The 15,472-nt window shown below is 32.4% G+C and overlaps 1 protein-coding gene across 1 annotated transcript in view; it reads left to right on the top strand.

Moving 5' to 3' along the window:
• LOC117180131 (protein Wnt-11b-1-like) overlaps positions 1-15,472 on the top strand; it is a 50,090-nt gene that overhangs the window by 26,158 nt on the left and 8,460 nt on the right. The window contains exon 4 of the mRNA XM_033372474.1: positions 3,467-3,816. Coding sequence (XP_033228365.1) covers positions 3,467-3,816 — 350 coding nt within the window. The remainder of the gene's footprint in view (positions 1-3,466; positions 3,817-15,472) is intronic.

The raw sequence follows: 15,472 nt of genomic DNA, 5'->3' as shown, positions 1-15,472 counted from the left end.
GATTTTTTTCAAAGAGATCTTTTTGATAAAGTTTTATTCAAGAATTCCAAATGCAAAGAATAAATAACTAAGTAGGCGCGCTCAAACTTGCTAACTTAACTATCTTGTTGAAAATTATTTTGTTTTTTTGGTTAAAAAATCTTTTTAAATGAAAATTTAATTTTTTTATTTTTAGTTGAAAATTGATAGTTCTGAGTTGAAAAATTAAATATTAATTTTTCCTTAAAAATGCGTGTTTTTTTATTGTTTATTAAACTCCTTAGTTGAAAGTTGAACTAATTGCTTAAAAATTCGTTTTATTGGCTGAAGATTAAACTATTTTTTTGGAACTTCGTTTTCTTTTGTATCGAGATTTCATTTTTCACTTAAAAAATGTAACTATTCTGTTTTTTATTGAAACTTGCTACTTTTTAGTTAAAAAATCAACTTTTTCGGTTAAAATTGATGTATTTTGCTATAAAATGGTCCTTCTTGGTACAAATTCAATCTCTTTGTCGAAAATTCAACTGCCAACATATTGTTTGAAAGTTGAACTAAGTTATTAAAAAGTCATTTTATTATATGAAAAACAACCTTTTTCGTTGAGAATTGATTTTTTTAGTTTAAAATTCAACTATTTGATTGGAAATTAACTTTTTTTGAAAAATTATCATTTTATTATTCATTTTTAAATAAAATATTTTTTGATTGTAATATTAAAGATCATATTTTTGTTGACAATTAATATTTTTTTATTTCTATGTTAAACATTTAATTTTCTTCTAGATTCATAATTTTCGTTAGAGCTTCGACTATTTTGTTGAAAAATCAACTATTTTGTTAAAAAGTCATCTTTTTTGGTCGAAAATTTAACTTTCTTTTGAACATTTGTGTTTTTTTAAATAGAAAATTCAACTGTATTTTACAAAATCTGTCTTCTTGCAAGTGTTTGTGATTATAGTTTAATATTTTTTGTTTGAAAATTCGACCCATTATTCTTTGAAAGTTCGTCTTTTTAGGTTGAAAATCCAATTATTTTGTTTAAAATTCCTCTTTTTTCTTTGAAAGTTCTACTATTTTATTATAAATGAAGCTATTTGGTTTAAGATTAATGTTGTTGTTTGTAAAACTTTAACTATTGTTTGAAAAATCATCCTCTTTCATAAATACCTTTCTTTATAAAAATCTTATACTTTCACATAAAATTCAATATGATACGTATGCATTAATTTAATTTAAAAGAATTTATTTCCTTGTTTTCGTAAAAAAAAAAACCCTATTTCCTCTTTTTTGTGAACATTTTTGGCTGTCAGGTTTGTTAAAATATAATGTTTGTATGTTTTTCTTTCACATTGAGGAAAGTTTGTAATGACCTGAATTTGTAAATCTGCTTTTTTGACATATTTCGATATAATTCGACCACAGGAGTTTGCAACTACAATTTTTAAAACATGTCTGGTTATACATGCATTTGCTTGTGCATGTAACTTTATTTTGTTCACAATATAACAGAAAGTAAAAGAGCTGTGCTCGTGTAATTTGGACGAATTGTATCTCCGATTGATATCCAGGTCTGATATGATTTTGAATCAGATCGGTCGGTTGAAAGTGTTTTTTTTTCTTAGTTTAGTTATTTACAGTACTGTATTTGATGTCATTGACATCAAATGAATTTGATGCCATTAAAACAAATGAATGAATTGGCCTATTGACGAACTCTCGATGAGCATACTTAATAAATCATTAGCAACTCAGAAAGTTTCAAAAAAGATCACATTGTTTATATGAAGAAAGCTCTTTTTTAATTTGTAATATAACAATATAGCGTAAGTAAAGAAATTGTGCATGGGGACAGAAAACATCGATCCGTGTGGAAAAATTTCGTGATAGCCTTAAATCATGATAAAGCCAGTACAGTTTTTCGCGAATCTGTCTATTCACGGCATACCAGTCTGACGCTACACTGGCGCTCTATAGATTTGCTACGTGTTGGGTTCAAACCTTGCTGCCGCCTAGTACCAGACTTGGCGCTATCTAGGAATTCGTTTCGAATTTGAATGTATGAACAGTGTCCAGATTTTAGCTAGTCTCTAAGCATAATCACGGTTGTGAATTCTGAAAATAGTAATTTTTGAATAAAATAATAATGAAATTACAATACGTAAATGCATCAATGCTCAAATAATAATTAAATGTACACTGTTACATATTTAAGATAATGTACAATAATTATTGAAGATGATTAATATTTTAATATACGAACTGTATTTTTAAAAAAGATTTTTTTAAACTAATGTTTGAGAACATTTTCTTTCAATTTAATTATATCTCGAATTATATACAAGTAGTAAAGTTATGATGCATGTATGTTAAATTTATAACAATTATAATATGTATAATGCTATGTATTATTTTTATAGTGTTTCCGAAAATCAAATTGTATCATAAAGGATTTATTTTTTTTAATTATATTTATGGATTAATTAAATGATAATTAAGCCTAAAGTATTAATTATTTAAAATAATAAACAGTCTTTCTTTTGTAGCCTAATCGCAAGTTCATGTTTTAGTGAAATAAATATTACGATGTAATGAATTAAAATTCATATCCGACAAAAATGAAAACATTTTTAACTTTCAGATGGCTTTTGATTTTTATTTAACTAATCTATATATTATACTTTTATGTAATAAAAAATAATTATATAATTTATTCATTATTTTTATCAAAATAGACGGTCTGTCTAGGAACTAGTCGATCCGAGCGTTACATCCCAGTCTAGCTTCTAGACAGTCAGTCTGTGGCGCGCCAGTGTCGACTCAAGGCGGACTAGACAGAAGCAGTACAGCGCCACGAAATTTTTCCACACGGGGATCGACATTTTGATTGGCTTTCTGATTTTCTGTAAATAAAATTTTCGGTAAGACGGAAACGTAAACTTGATAAATAATCAAAGTCGACATTTTTTTATCAGAGAAAAACCACCCTCTATGAGGAAGCAAATTTACTGGATACCTATGAGGAAGCAAAGTGCTCATGAAATGAGCACAAATAATTACACCTATAATGAGAACTCCCATAGTAATGCGCAGTGTTAATGAATTTTATTCCAGGCATTTATCAGATAAAATCGAAAAAATTGACCCAAAGAAAGAGGGGTGTTCGCATTCGTTACGTCACTCTGGGGGGTTCAAGCTTTGCGAGATGATCGGCGACGAAGAAGGAGGGGAGTGGAAATTTTTTTCGAAATAGCGTGACGAAGTTCGTTAAAATCACCTCAACCTTTAAAACATCGAATGAAATACATTATCTAAAAACGAATTTTACGAATTAAAAAAATTTCCGTAAATTTTGAATTCTTACCTGTTTAAATTTATTTATAATTATAAAGTTTTTCAATTACTATTTTCAGGATGTAGGCAATGAAAAGAAAGCTAATTAAACACTTTTTTTCAATTTATAATAAAAATTGTATTTTCTTCGTAGGGACGAGAGAGCAGGCCTTTGTTTATGCGATGTCAGCTGCAGCTGCAGTGTGGAGACTAGCAAGGGGTTGTGCCCTAGGAAGTTTAGCAGCCTGTACTTGTGCAACTCCGCCAAGAAGGGAACCACCATCTCCATCAGCCTTGATTTCCTCATCATCATATTCCAAAAATTCTATGTCCTTTGCCCTGTCATCGAAAAATTCTTTCAAATGGGGTGGATGTGGTGACGATGTCAGATCAGCGTCCAGAATGGCTAAAAGATTCCTTCAAGGTTCAAGTCCTCAAAGTGCTGGCGCGGTGGGAAAATTCTTGCATGCTGTAAACATGCACAATAATAGGGCTGGGCGCAGAGTAAGTTAAAATAATTTTTGAATTCGCAAAGTGCCTTTAATTGCGTAAGGTTCATTTCTAGAATTCTAGTCGGGGATGCAAAGAAAACATTTCATTACGTTATTTAATAGACGCTCCCTTATCTCACTATAGTTACAATTATTAAATAATTGAACTGTTGAATGCATATACAGTTGTAGCACAAAACTAAAATCCTACAATTTTTTATATTCGGTTTTAGCACTTTATATCATATTTCTGTTTACAACAATTCATTCCTTTTTCATTCTATTGTATTAGTTTTTACTCTGTTTTCTGCGTTACTTTCCCATTAAAATATTGTAGTGACGAGTAATCTTCGTTTTAAAGAAACTAGTTATCGTTACCATTTCAAATTATAACTTATTATTAGTTGCATTTGAATAAAAAGTGTATTTCTCCCACTGTGAACTGATCGGCATAGTGCTTGGTAAAGGTAGTGACTAGTTACCAATTCTTTACTTATTTTGAATAGTAACTTAGTTCCCACTGCCGTCACAAAAAAGTAACTTATTGCAGTAATTACCTATTACAGTAATTTTAATTCTTTTCAGTGAATCCGGGTTCTCATTCATTCGAATTCCTTGCATTGATTTAAAATGATTAAAATATTGCTTTGTATTAAACTCAGTGAATTGGATTGGATTGATTCTGATTATATCAAACATATATTTCGGAATTAATTCCTATTCGCCAACTCCGACAAGTTGCTTCAGATCTATTTCTTTTGTTCTTTCCGGAAATTTAGTAATATTATATCCCAATTTATCACTTTAAATGGAATAGGTACAGATTGGGACTATTATAATGTGAGAGCGAAAAAACATTGTGTAAAATTGTATTCGCAAATTAAAAAAAATATATAAATTCTGTTTTCGAGCTGACGTATTGTTTAATCGATAACAAAAAAGTTTTGAATGAAAAAAGCTTCCAGTTATGAGAAAACATTGTCCGCAGGTGATCATGTCGCGTGTACACTTCCGAATCGAATTGAGACTGTGATAAGAAATAGAATACTCCATTCAAAAATAAACTGATGATCTACCCCTAATATAGTAAGTAAATGAATATAGGGGAGAAAAGTTTGATAAAAAAAATTCATTCTGTTCCGAAAAATTAAGTTTTAGTTTTGAGGTTACAATTTCATGTGTTCTGAAAAGCGTATTAAAATCGTGATAAAAATGTTAGTTTCTGTTTTTTATAAATGATGACACTTCACCGAGATGTTGCGTTCATGAAGACGTAAACAAATTTTGTACCGACAACATTATTTAGACCCGAGAAAATAAATTTTCAAATGGTGTCGCAGTGTGATAGGTGATTTTTCACTCTTAGGTTAGTGATAAATATTAAAATTTACATTTTTTGTTGTTGAAGCATAAAGATATTGAAATATATGACTTGCGTAAATATCATAAAAAATAATTAGATCACAAAAGTCTTTAGTTTTAGTAGATATGAAAACGCAACTTTAAGGGTTTGCTACCAGCATAAGAAAATACGATTTCGAACAAATCTTTTTAATTCGATTTGTATTTGAATTTTTGAGAATTTTCTAGCAAGAAAAAAACACATCCTCGAAAAATTTGCAGTTACCCAGGTGGAAATGTCGGTAGTGTGCTGGAGTTCACCACAGGCGCAGTACTGGCCCAATACTGCCCACCAGTACAGGCAGCTGGTGGTTCGCCCAGTACTGGCAGAACGTAGGCTGTACGACCGGGGCGGCACTATGCCAGTAGTACAAAAATAGACTTAAAAAAAACACATCTACAAATGTTGTCAGATTTTTTTTAAATGTCGAGAAATTGACTACAATTAAGGTGAACACATTTTTTTTCTATTACTTCATTGGATGTATGTCTTAATCGTTGTAGAATAGTCTAAAACACCTACACCCATAGAAATTTAGTTACAAAAAACATTAAAATCGATATTACAATTTAGTATAATCTTTTACGATTTAGGGAAATTGGGTATGTATATTAAAAAGTAGTATAGTATTTATTAATAATCTATGAAAAATTTACTTCGGAAAATTAATATAAGTTTTTCAAAACTTGTAAAAGAAAATGTGATATTTTAAATTCACTATATTGAATTGAAGCAAGACTATAAAGTCAATTATTAGAAAGATTGGAATAATTTTTTCACATTTCGAAAGAGAGGATTCTGAAATTTTCTGACTATACTAAAAATTATGAGTCACTCGAAAAAAATGTGACAGTCGAAAATACGAAAACGACAAGTCGTAACTCGTCGTGACAACTCCACCAACTGACACTGCACAATTATAGCACATAAATACGCATATTATCATTATAATTATTAGTATTTGTACACATAACCATGTAGAATACACATTCGCTGATGTAGCGAACTTAACCTTTACACTTATATACATAGTACGCAAACATATACATATAACACACGAATCGCACGCAAATCACGCTGTGTGAAGGGGTTTGAAGATTCCTTATATACTAAATGGTGAGAATTCTTAGAATTATGAGAAACGGCATGGTGCTTAATAACTTGACTTTGAAACATTCGAAATTAAAAGTAAAAATAGGAAAATATTCTGTTTTAATAAGGTCAAAACTGGGATTAAATTAAATTTAAAAATATAGGTTTCTCATTTTTTTTAAATAACCTCGTTTCCGCCTCACATTCGGGTTGGTAATACAAATAACAGTGCTAGGAAAGAAATTGTGGGTGCCCTGAACTTAATACAAATTTTGTATAAATCAAGTATATTATTATACATTTACAAGGCCAACCATTTACAAGAAAAAAGAGCTATAAATAATATAATTCCTCATTTTTTGCGAACACAAGTCGTCTTTGAAATCCTTGAAATCTTTATGAAATCTTTGAAAACTTTTAAAATCTTTGTGAATTCGTCGAAATCTCTTGAAGTACTTAAAATCTTTGTGAAATCTTGAATTTCTGTGAATTCTTTTGAAGTCATTCTTAATTTTTGTAAAATGTTTGAAATCTCTACAATCTTTAGAGTACCTGAAATCTTTGTTACATTTTTATGACGTATTTGTGAATGCTTAGTTTAAAATTTGTTTATGAAACCTTTTGTGTTAGTTTGAAATAATTAAAACCTTGAAAAATGTTCTCAAATTTGTTAAAACCTGATTTGTTTGTTTAATGTCTTTGAATTATTCATGAAATCTTTGAAATCTTTTGAAAGCTTTACAATTCTTTGAAATGTTCGAAATCTTTGTGAAAATTTTGAAGTCTGGTGTAAACGCCATTTTCAAATGTTCGAAATACTTGCAATCTTTATGAAATGTTCAAAATCTTTGTGAAATTTTTCGAAATATTTGTGAATTTTTTTTATTTGTTAAAATCATCGAATTCTTTGAAATCTTAGTGAAATATTTTCAAATTTTCCAAATGTTTTACAATATTTAAAATCTGGTGTACTGTACCCTTTTTAAACTGTTTCAAATCCTTTAAATCTTTGGGAATATTAAAAAGCCTTGTAAAATTAATGTGGAATATTTTTAAACTAGTGATGTACACTAGGGAGGTCCAAACGACCGACTTTCGAATAGAGGACATGCCCCCTCCCCCATTTTCTGAGGTTCCCAAAAAAAAAATTCCCTCCAAGTTTCAGCCAAATCGGTTAATATTAAGACGTGCCACAAAGGCCCTGAAAATCCCATAAGATTAACATGGGGAAATTTTGGTTTTGGGAGAGATGGGTTTCAGGTTTCTGGATTTAAACTTAGCTTGCGGGAGATATTAAGAATTTGTTGGGGAGTCTCTAATCAATCATTTCCATGAAATTACTTTAAATTTTGATGACCCCCCCCCCTTGTGGAGCTCCAAAAATGCCCCAAAAAAGCCCCAAAAAACTGAAATTGACATTTTTGCCAAAGATTTACACATAAATGCTCCGTTTCTCTCTTTTTTGCCATAAATTATTTTTTTTGTCAAGTGGAATGGTTTTAAGTATTTTTCAACTAATTAACAATTATTTAAGCAATTTGTCATTGTAAAGAGCAAAATTTATTGTCTAAACCATTATCGTATTGTTTCATAAATTTACTTAATATTAATGTAACATTTTATTGGAAATTGTGGTTAAAAAATCTGATGTATGTCTCAATTCAATTAAGTATTTTGCTTATTGTTAAATATTCAAACGTTAAGCAAATGCTTTAAATAACTAATTTTTTGTTCCTAAAATGTTTTACATTGGTCATGAAAAGTATATTTTTTTTAGTAAGACTTCATTCTATAAAATTACATTCAATTTTGTTATTCTGAAATTATTTTTATAATTTTTTCCTTTAAATCATCCCCGTAGACACACTCGTTTGTCCTTTGAAAGCTCAAAGTAGGTTTTTTTTATGTTGATACATTTTGCTCTCAAAAATGAAAAATTACCACATTAATTGCAAAAAAACAGAATTATCCAAAATTTATTTTCGAAAAAAATTGTGTAAACGAACAAAATTTCTTTAAACAAATAAGAATTTATTACAAAATAAGATACTATTATCTAAATAACGCGGATATTTAATAATAAGCAGAAAAGCTAACTAATTTTCTTTTAAATAGAGATTCATACCTATTTTTAGGAAAAATTTACAATTAAATAATAATTAATTGTTTAAACAAATACTAAATTTTTGAAACAAAGATCATTAATCCTAAAAATGTCCAATTGTTCAATCAAACATAAAAAATCCACCTTTCAATGAGTGATAGAAAAAAATTATTTAAACAAAAATAAATTGTTTAAACCATTGTTAATTAGTTAAAAAATACTTTAAAACATTCCACTTGACAAACAAAAATAATTTATGGCAAAAAAGGGGAAAACAGAGCATTTATGTGTAAATTTTTGGCAAAAATGTCAATTTCAGTTTTTGGGGTATTTTTGGGGCTTCACAAGGGGGGGGGATATCAAAATTTAAATTAATTTATTGGAAATGATTGATTAGAGACTCCCCAACAAATTCCTAATATCTCCGGCAAGCTAAGTTTAAATCCAGAGACCGGAATCCCATTTTTCCGAAAACCAAAATTTCCCCATGTTAATCTTATCTGATTTTTAGGGCCTTTGCGGCACGTCTTAATATTAACCGATTTGGCTATAACTTGGAGGGAATTTTAATTCCGGCAACCATATGAAATGGGGGGGGGGGTGGCATGCCCTCTAATAAAAAGACATTTTCAAAAGGTATGATTTTGGACCACCCTAATGTACACGCCTCTTTTCAATTGTTCAAATCCATAAAATCTTAGTAAAACGTTCATAATTCTTTGCAAAACGTTCAAAAATCCTTTTAAATGTTTTTAAATCTTTAGAATATATTGAAACCTTCTAGAATCTTTAGTAATGCTTTGTAATCTGATGCTCAAAACCTGAGTGGTAAAATCCTTGAAATTTTCAACTAATAACTTTTATATTTTGTAAGTTGAGTATCATAAAAAAATGTATACTTCAGACAATTATTACCACTCTTGCTTGAAAAACAAAACACTGTAAAACACGTGTACATACATGAATCTTGACTAGTTTAGCCGGGAACACGAAGTTCTCCGATTCACATCATGATGCCACATTCGGATTTTTTGATATAGTATTTTGCAATTTCCTCAAATGAAGATTACAATTTCTGTTAGCGCCTATCACAGAAAATAAAAATATACCATATTACCTTTTACTTTCTCTTTGACTATATTAATTTGTAGAATATTTATATATATCAATCTATTTATTTATATCAATATCAATATTTATATATATATATATATATCAATCTATTAATTCCTATAATTGCTTTTATATTATTTGAATATGTCATTATCAATTTTCCTTATTCTGCGTTTTAATACATAAAATATCAATCTTTGCTATTAAATATACCAATTCTTGTTCTAAAGATATTAGGTTTTCATATTTTAATTACGAAGTTTCGTAATTACGCTAACAATAATTTTTATATTTACACGATTTCCCTAAATCGTAATCGACTATATCAATTATAAATATTGAAATATCAAGTATTATTATAAAATTTCTTTCAGTGTAAAAAGCAAAACGTTACACAAAGGTTTAAAGAAATTTATTATTAAAAAAATTGTTGCGCAACGTGGTAAAATTTCTAAGTTCCGTTGATATAAATTTTAAATGCTCATTAAATGTTATTATCAGAACTTTTAAAATGGTCTAATACGCGAAAAAATAAAATATTACACGAAGAAAGATTGTAGTCGATTTAAATTATTTATTTAATAATTATTTCATTGATATTCTTGTTAGAAGTTCGTGTATTTTACATTTACATAACGTCGTATAATAATAAATAATTAGAAAAAGAGAGCTCAAAATTTGGTACTTTAACTTTTCTGAACTGTACCTTATGAGGATGGCTTTTTACCAAGTTTTAACTTGTCGGTCTAGCGCAGTGGTTAGCACTTCCGACTGCTAGGCGAGAGATTTAGGTATAGATATGTAGGTTCGGTCCACCTTTAGCGTTAGAAATTTTATTTGTAATATAATGTTTAAAAATGTAATATATACATTCATTCTAAGCAGTGCCTTTAAGAAGTATTGACAAAATACTCGCAGTCAATTATTATTTATTTTTTAAATACCTTTTTTGTTATATCTTTAGATTATAGAAATAGTGGGTGTTAAAATTAAACAATTAGTTTCAAAATTATATTTTTGTAATTATAAATAATATTTGGACGATATGCAGTCATATGATGATGAATGGATGGTCTTTAAAACAATTAAATAATTTTTTATCATCTTTAAAATTAACTCCGACATTTTCGTACGCCAGCGGTTTGCCAGTACTGCCCCAGTACTGGCGGTCAGTACTGCGCCAGTGCTGGCACGCCAGTACCGCCAAGCATTACAAGCCAGTACTGGCACAATATTGGCCCAGTACAGCCAGTAAGTACTGGAACTCCGGCAGGCTGTACTGGACCAGTACTGGGCCGGTGGTGTATTTCCACCTGGGCCTCTTCTTGCCTTTCCCCGTCTTATGATAGAAATATTGGAAAGACGGCAATAAATTACTAAACCAACCTTAGCAAAAGTTTTGAATGAGAATTTGTTCCCAAAACTGTATACAATACAAGTCAAACCAATCCGAAGCAAGTTCCGACCAATCTTCCTCAATCCGTCTATATTAACACTAAGTTCAACTCATACCTACCTTTCATGCATTTCAAACAAAATAATCTCAGCTTGGATTGATCCGGATAACACAGGCGCATTAAAAAGAATTTAAATGTGAGTGCGCAGTGAACTTGTTGTTGGTACACGCATTAAAAAGGATTCAAAATTGCATGAATTGCATCGGTATTATTCAAAATATTGGATAGATATTGGACTATGAAGCAAGTTAGAATGGAATATAAGTTTTAGAAAAGGAAGTAGGACAAAATGATACAATACAAGGTATACAATAAATATACAAGAGGATAGAAAAGGATACAATGTTAAATAAAAACGGATAGAAAATGAAACTTTGGATAGAAAAATTATATTCTTGGGAATAAAAGTAGATATCCAAAAAGTAGAATAATTTATATAGATTTGTTAAAAAGAGAGAAGTATATTTCAGTATGTAAGTTGTAAATACTAGTACAGGACAGTATAAAAATTTCATTAAAAGTAACTCTGGAAATAATGATATATAACGGGTTTTAGAAGGATATAATGTTTGGATAAGAGAGTATCGACGAATAGGATAAAACTTATGCAATATAATTCCATACAATAGAATTGGTGGTAAAAGGAACAGAATAAAATGATAAAATGAGATAGAAAGGATACAATTACTGGATATAAGAATAACATACAAAGTGATAAATCAATAATTAAATGAAATAAAAAACATAATTGTTCCACAGAGAAACAAGATGAAAATCATGATATATTAAAAATTAGTCATCAGAACAACCGTAGTATTTTGCCGGGAAGATACCGTGCGTCCTCTTATCGAGGAGCTGTTCATGAAAGTTTTTCTCTTGTGCTTTCCTAATCCGGGCTTTCAGGAGTGAGTACTCGACATAGGTAAGATTTGATGCATTTTGCTCACCCCTAATACGGAAGTTAAGTCCAAGTGTTTCAACAGCCTCCTCCGCTGCTTTGTACAGAAACGCTCCTTTGCCCACTTCTTCGTGATTCGTGACCATTTTAAAAAGAGGGTCTCTTCCATTTGCAACTCTATGTGCTGTACCTAGAATAATCCTGTTTTGAAGACATTCAAGACTCAATATTCCGCGACCACCTTGACAGCGAGAGATGTACAGTCGCGGAATGGAAGACTTAAGATGCATGCTTTTGTTCATGTGCATAACCTTTCTTGTCCCGATATCAAGGGATCTGAGCTCGTTCTTCGTCCATGGAACTACTCCAAATGAATAGAGTACTACCGAGACGGCAAACATGTTTGTTGCAAATACTTTGTTCCTCGCCGACTGTTCGGAAGACCAAATCTGCCTGATGAGACGTTTTTATCTGCTTCGGAGGGTATCCTTTATAGATGTCACATCCTGAATGCAGCTCTGTGGCACGCCCAGGTATGAATAAGTCTCTCCAGCGCAAAGATGTCGTACAGCGCATCTATCAACGAACTCAGGACTTTAGGGATGCTATTAAGTTTTCCTCGCTTCAAATGAACCTTGGCGCATTTGTCTAACCCAAATTCCATTCCAATTTCCTTAGTTTATCGTTCGACAATCCCTAGAGCTAGATGTAGTTGCTCTTTGTTTTTAGTATACATCTTAAGATCGTCCATGTAAAATACATGAGTGACCTTGTACTTTCGATCTGCAGGTTTGCCGCACAAGTACCCGTCACTTGTACCTTGTTAATTGTCACACGATTTTTTCCAGATGAGATAGTAAATCTGGTTTTCTAAAGCGGCATCAATCTTTCTATGCACCTAACTATTTGCGGATGAACCTTTAAGGTTTCCAAAAGAAAGATGATAAGTCTATGGGAGGTCGATTCGAAAGCTTTCCGATAATCAATCCAGGCCATCGATAGGTCACGCTGGTAGAATGCTGCATCTTTGCAGACACATCTATCGATGAGCAGATTCTCTCGACAACCCGTTACGCCTTTCTTGAGCCTCGTTGTTCATATATTTCTTGCCACACAGGTTCAGTTGCCCGAAGAATCCTATCATTTAGGATAGCTGTGAATATCTTATAAAGTCTGTTCAGACAAGTGATTGGCCTGTAATTCTTCGGGTCAGCTAAGTTGCCTATTTTCGGCAGGAGTATTGTGCGCCCTTCCACCAACCACTCCGGAATCGGCTCTTCCGACTTTAAATATGAGGTGAAAATACGAGCCAAATGCTGATGGGTTGAAGAAAAATTCTTCCACCAGAAGGTTTTGATACAATCTGGTCCCGGTGCGGAATAGTTCTTCATCTCTCTGAATACTTTTTTCACCTCCTCGGTAGTGATGGGTGGGCATTCTTTATCAGATGTTATGAGGGCTTCACATAACTCCTTGAAGCTATTCATAATTTCTGAGTCTTCTTCCAGTCTATGCTGCACTTCGTAGACTTCTCTCCAAAATACTTCGACCTCCTCTAGTTTGGGTGGATGTTCGGCAGTAACTGGTGGGTCTTGGAAGAGTCGAGATGGGTCAGAGAGAAACTGTTGATTTTTTCTGACCCACCTCTCCCTCCGCTCTAGACTTCTCTTAGCGTCAGATAGTATCCGTATTCTCTTAACAATATGCTCCTGATGGCCAGCAGCTTTGACTTGTTAAGGGCATGTGATACTTAGAAAATTGTCGATTTTACCAGTTTTAGGTTCCCCCGGCTTTTTTCTAGAATAATAAATATTTTGTCCTAAATATCTGGGAAATGATAGCGCACATGCTAACAAACGTCCCCACACACTTTTTTCTAGGTTAATTCAAAAAAGTTTTAATTCAGCAAAATGTAATTAATTTGCATAGCGCTTAGGAATTAGTATCGATTTTTTTAGTCTTAGATGCCCCCGGCTTTTTTCCTAGCATAAGAAATATTTTGTCGTCAAATTCTGAGAAATGATAGCGAACATGCTAATTGACGTCCCCGCACACGTTTTTTGTGTTTATTTTTCAAAAAAATTTTGATTTTGCTAACAACGTGTGTATATTTCGAGGTTATGTGTGTTACAATTCTCCCGAGCGTTACTTCCAAACTACGCAATATTTTTGGCCGAAAACTTTCGACTTACAAATAAAACTAATCTCCCAGAACTAACCTTGTTTGCAGGCAATGAAAAAAGTTTATTTCATTAATAATTTTCAAATTATCGGAAAGGCAGAGATGAAAAACGACGTAACCTCAAAATAATGCATACAATTTTTATTTAGCACAATAATTTTTTTTAGTTATTATCCTTCAAAAAAGAGTCCGGGGACGTCCGTTATGATATTTTATAGCATCTCCGAATTCAGTTTTTAAACATTTTCATTTTTGTGGAAAAAAGCCGGGGGAACTGTACCCGATTGACCACACGACGAAGTATCACATGCCCTTAAGTGTGTGATAACGGGTCTGGAGTTCGCGCGCGAACTTTTGAACCTTAGCGGTAAAATTCCTGCCAGATGTGATGTAGTCAATCACACACTGAATGCGGGACGCGTACTGTCTTGCCCAGCCTATCTTTATGTTAAGTTGATGCATTCGTCTTTTGGTCACATGATCAACCGTTGCTTTTGTTTTACGGTTCGCATCGGCCAAAGCTCTCGCTGCATTATACACACAATAATTGATAGCCCAGAGGTCGGATTCTCCGGAATAATGTCCACGAAGCTCGTCATGCATTTCAGCCAGATCTTCAGGTTTGAGAGAAACCTTGGTGTTGATGTTTCTCCGGGTCATAAAGCATCGCTCTTCTTCTATTGGATGCCTGCCCGCGGTTGGTCTTAGTGTCGCCTCTCTTTCTCTGTTGCCGGCTTGTTCTATCTGTGATAGAGTAGGCCTTCCGCTTACATAGCCCCTTTTTCGGAGTAGTTCAGCATGGTTTCGCAGACGTTGCTGCGAAAAGTGCGATAGCTCCGGGTGTTTATCGCACCACAGAGCATGCAGCCGTGCCATGTAACCCCGTTCAGGGGCTACACTCGCATCGAAGCACTCTAACAATTCGTGATACAGTCGCTCCGTCCACCCAAAGGTCGTGTGATCCCGCCGATCCATCGCATTTGAATCCATTTTCATTGGCTCCCCCAGCTCTGAATTGGTCGGCATTGTTGACCGACCCATTGTCGGGAGCCCTGCGCGTTCTGTTGTTTTGAACCGAACTTACTACAACTATGTTTGGTTGTTGTCATTGTTGTTCCCACGAGAAGCTAGGGAAAGGGGTTCGTCCATCCTTGTAGAACCCCGCATGCAAGGATAAGGCTGCCTATTTATTTTTGTAACCATATTCAGCAGAAACCCTTGGTACAGGGACCCTCTATCCGCAATCCGAGGACGCGTTCGGTGGCTTTGTCGTAGGCCCTTCGGTTTGATTCTAGAGGATAAAACTTATGCAATATAATTCAATAGAATAGAATTGGTGGTAAAAGGAATAGAATAAAATGATAATATGAGGTAGAAAGGATACAATTACTGGATATAAGAATAACATACAAAGTGATAAA

The sequence above is a fragment of the Belonocnema kinseyi genome, chromosome 9 (genome assembly GCF_010883055.1).
Source record: "Belonocnema kinseyi isolate 2016_QV_RU_SX_M_011 chromosome 9, B_treatae_v1, whole genome shotgun sequence".
NCBI lineage: Eukaryota > Metazoa > Arthropoda > Insecta > Hymenoptera > Cynipidae > Belonocnema > Belonocnema kinseyi.
This window is presented reverse-complemented; position numbering and strand designations above follow the sequence as displayed.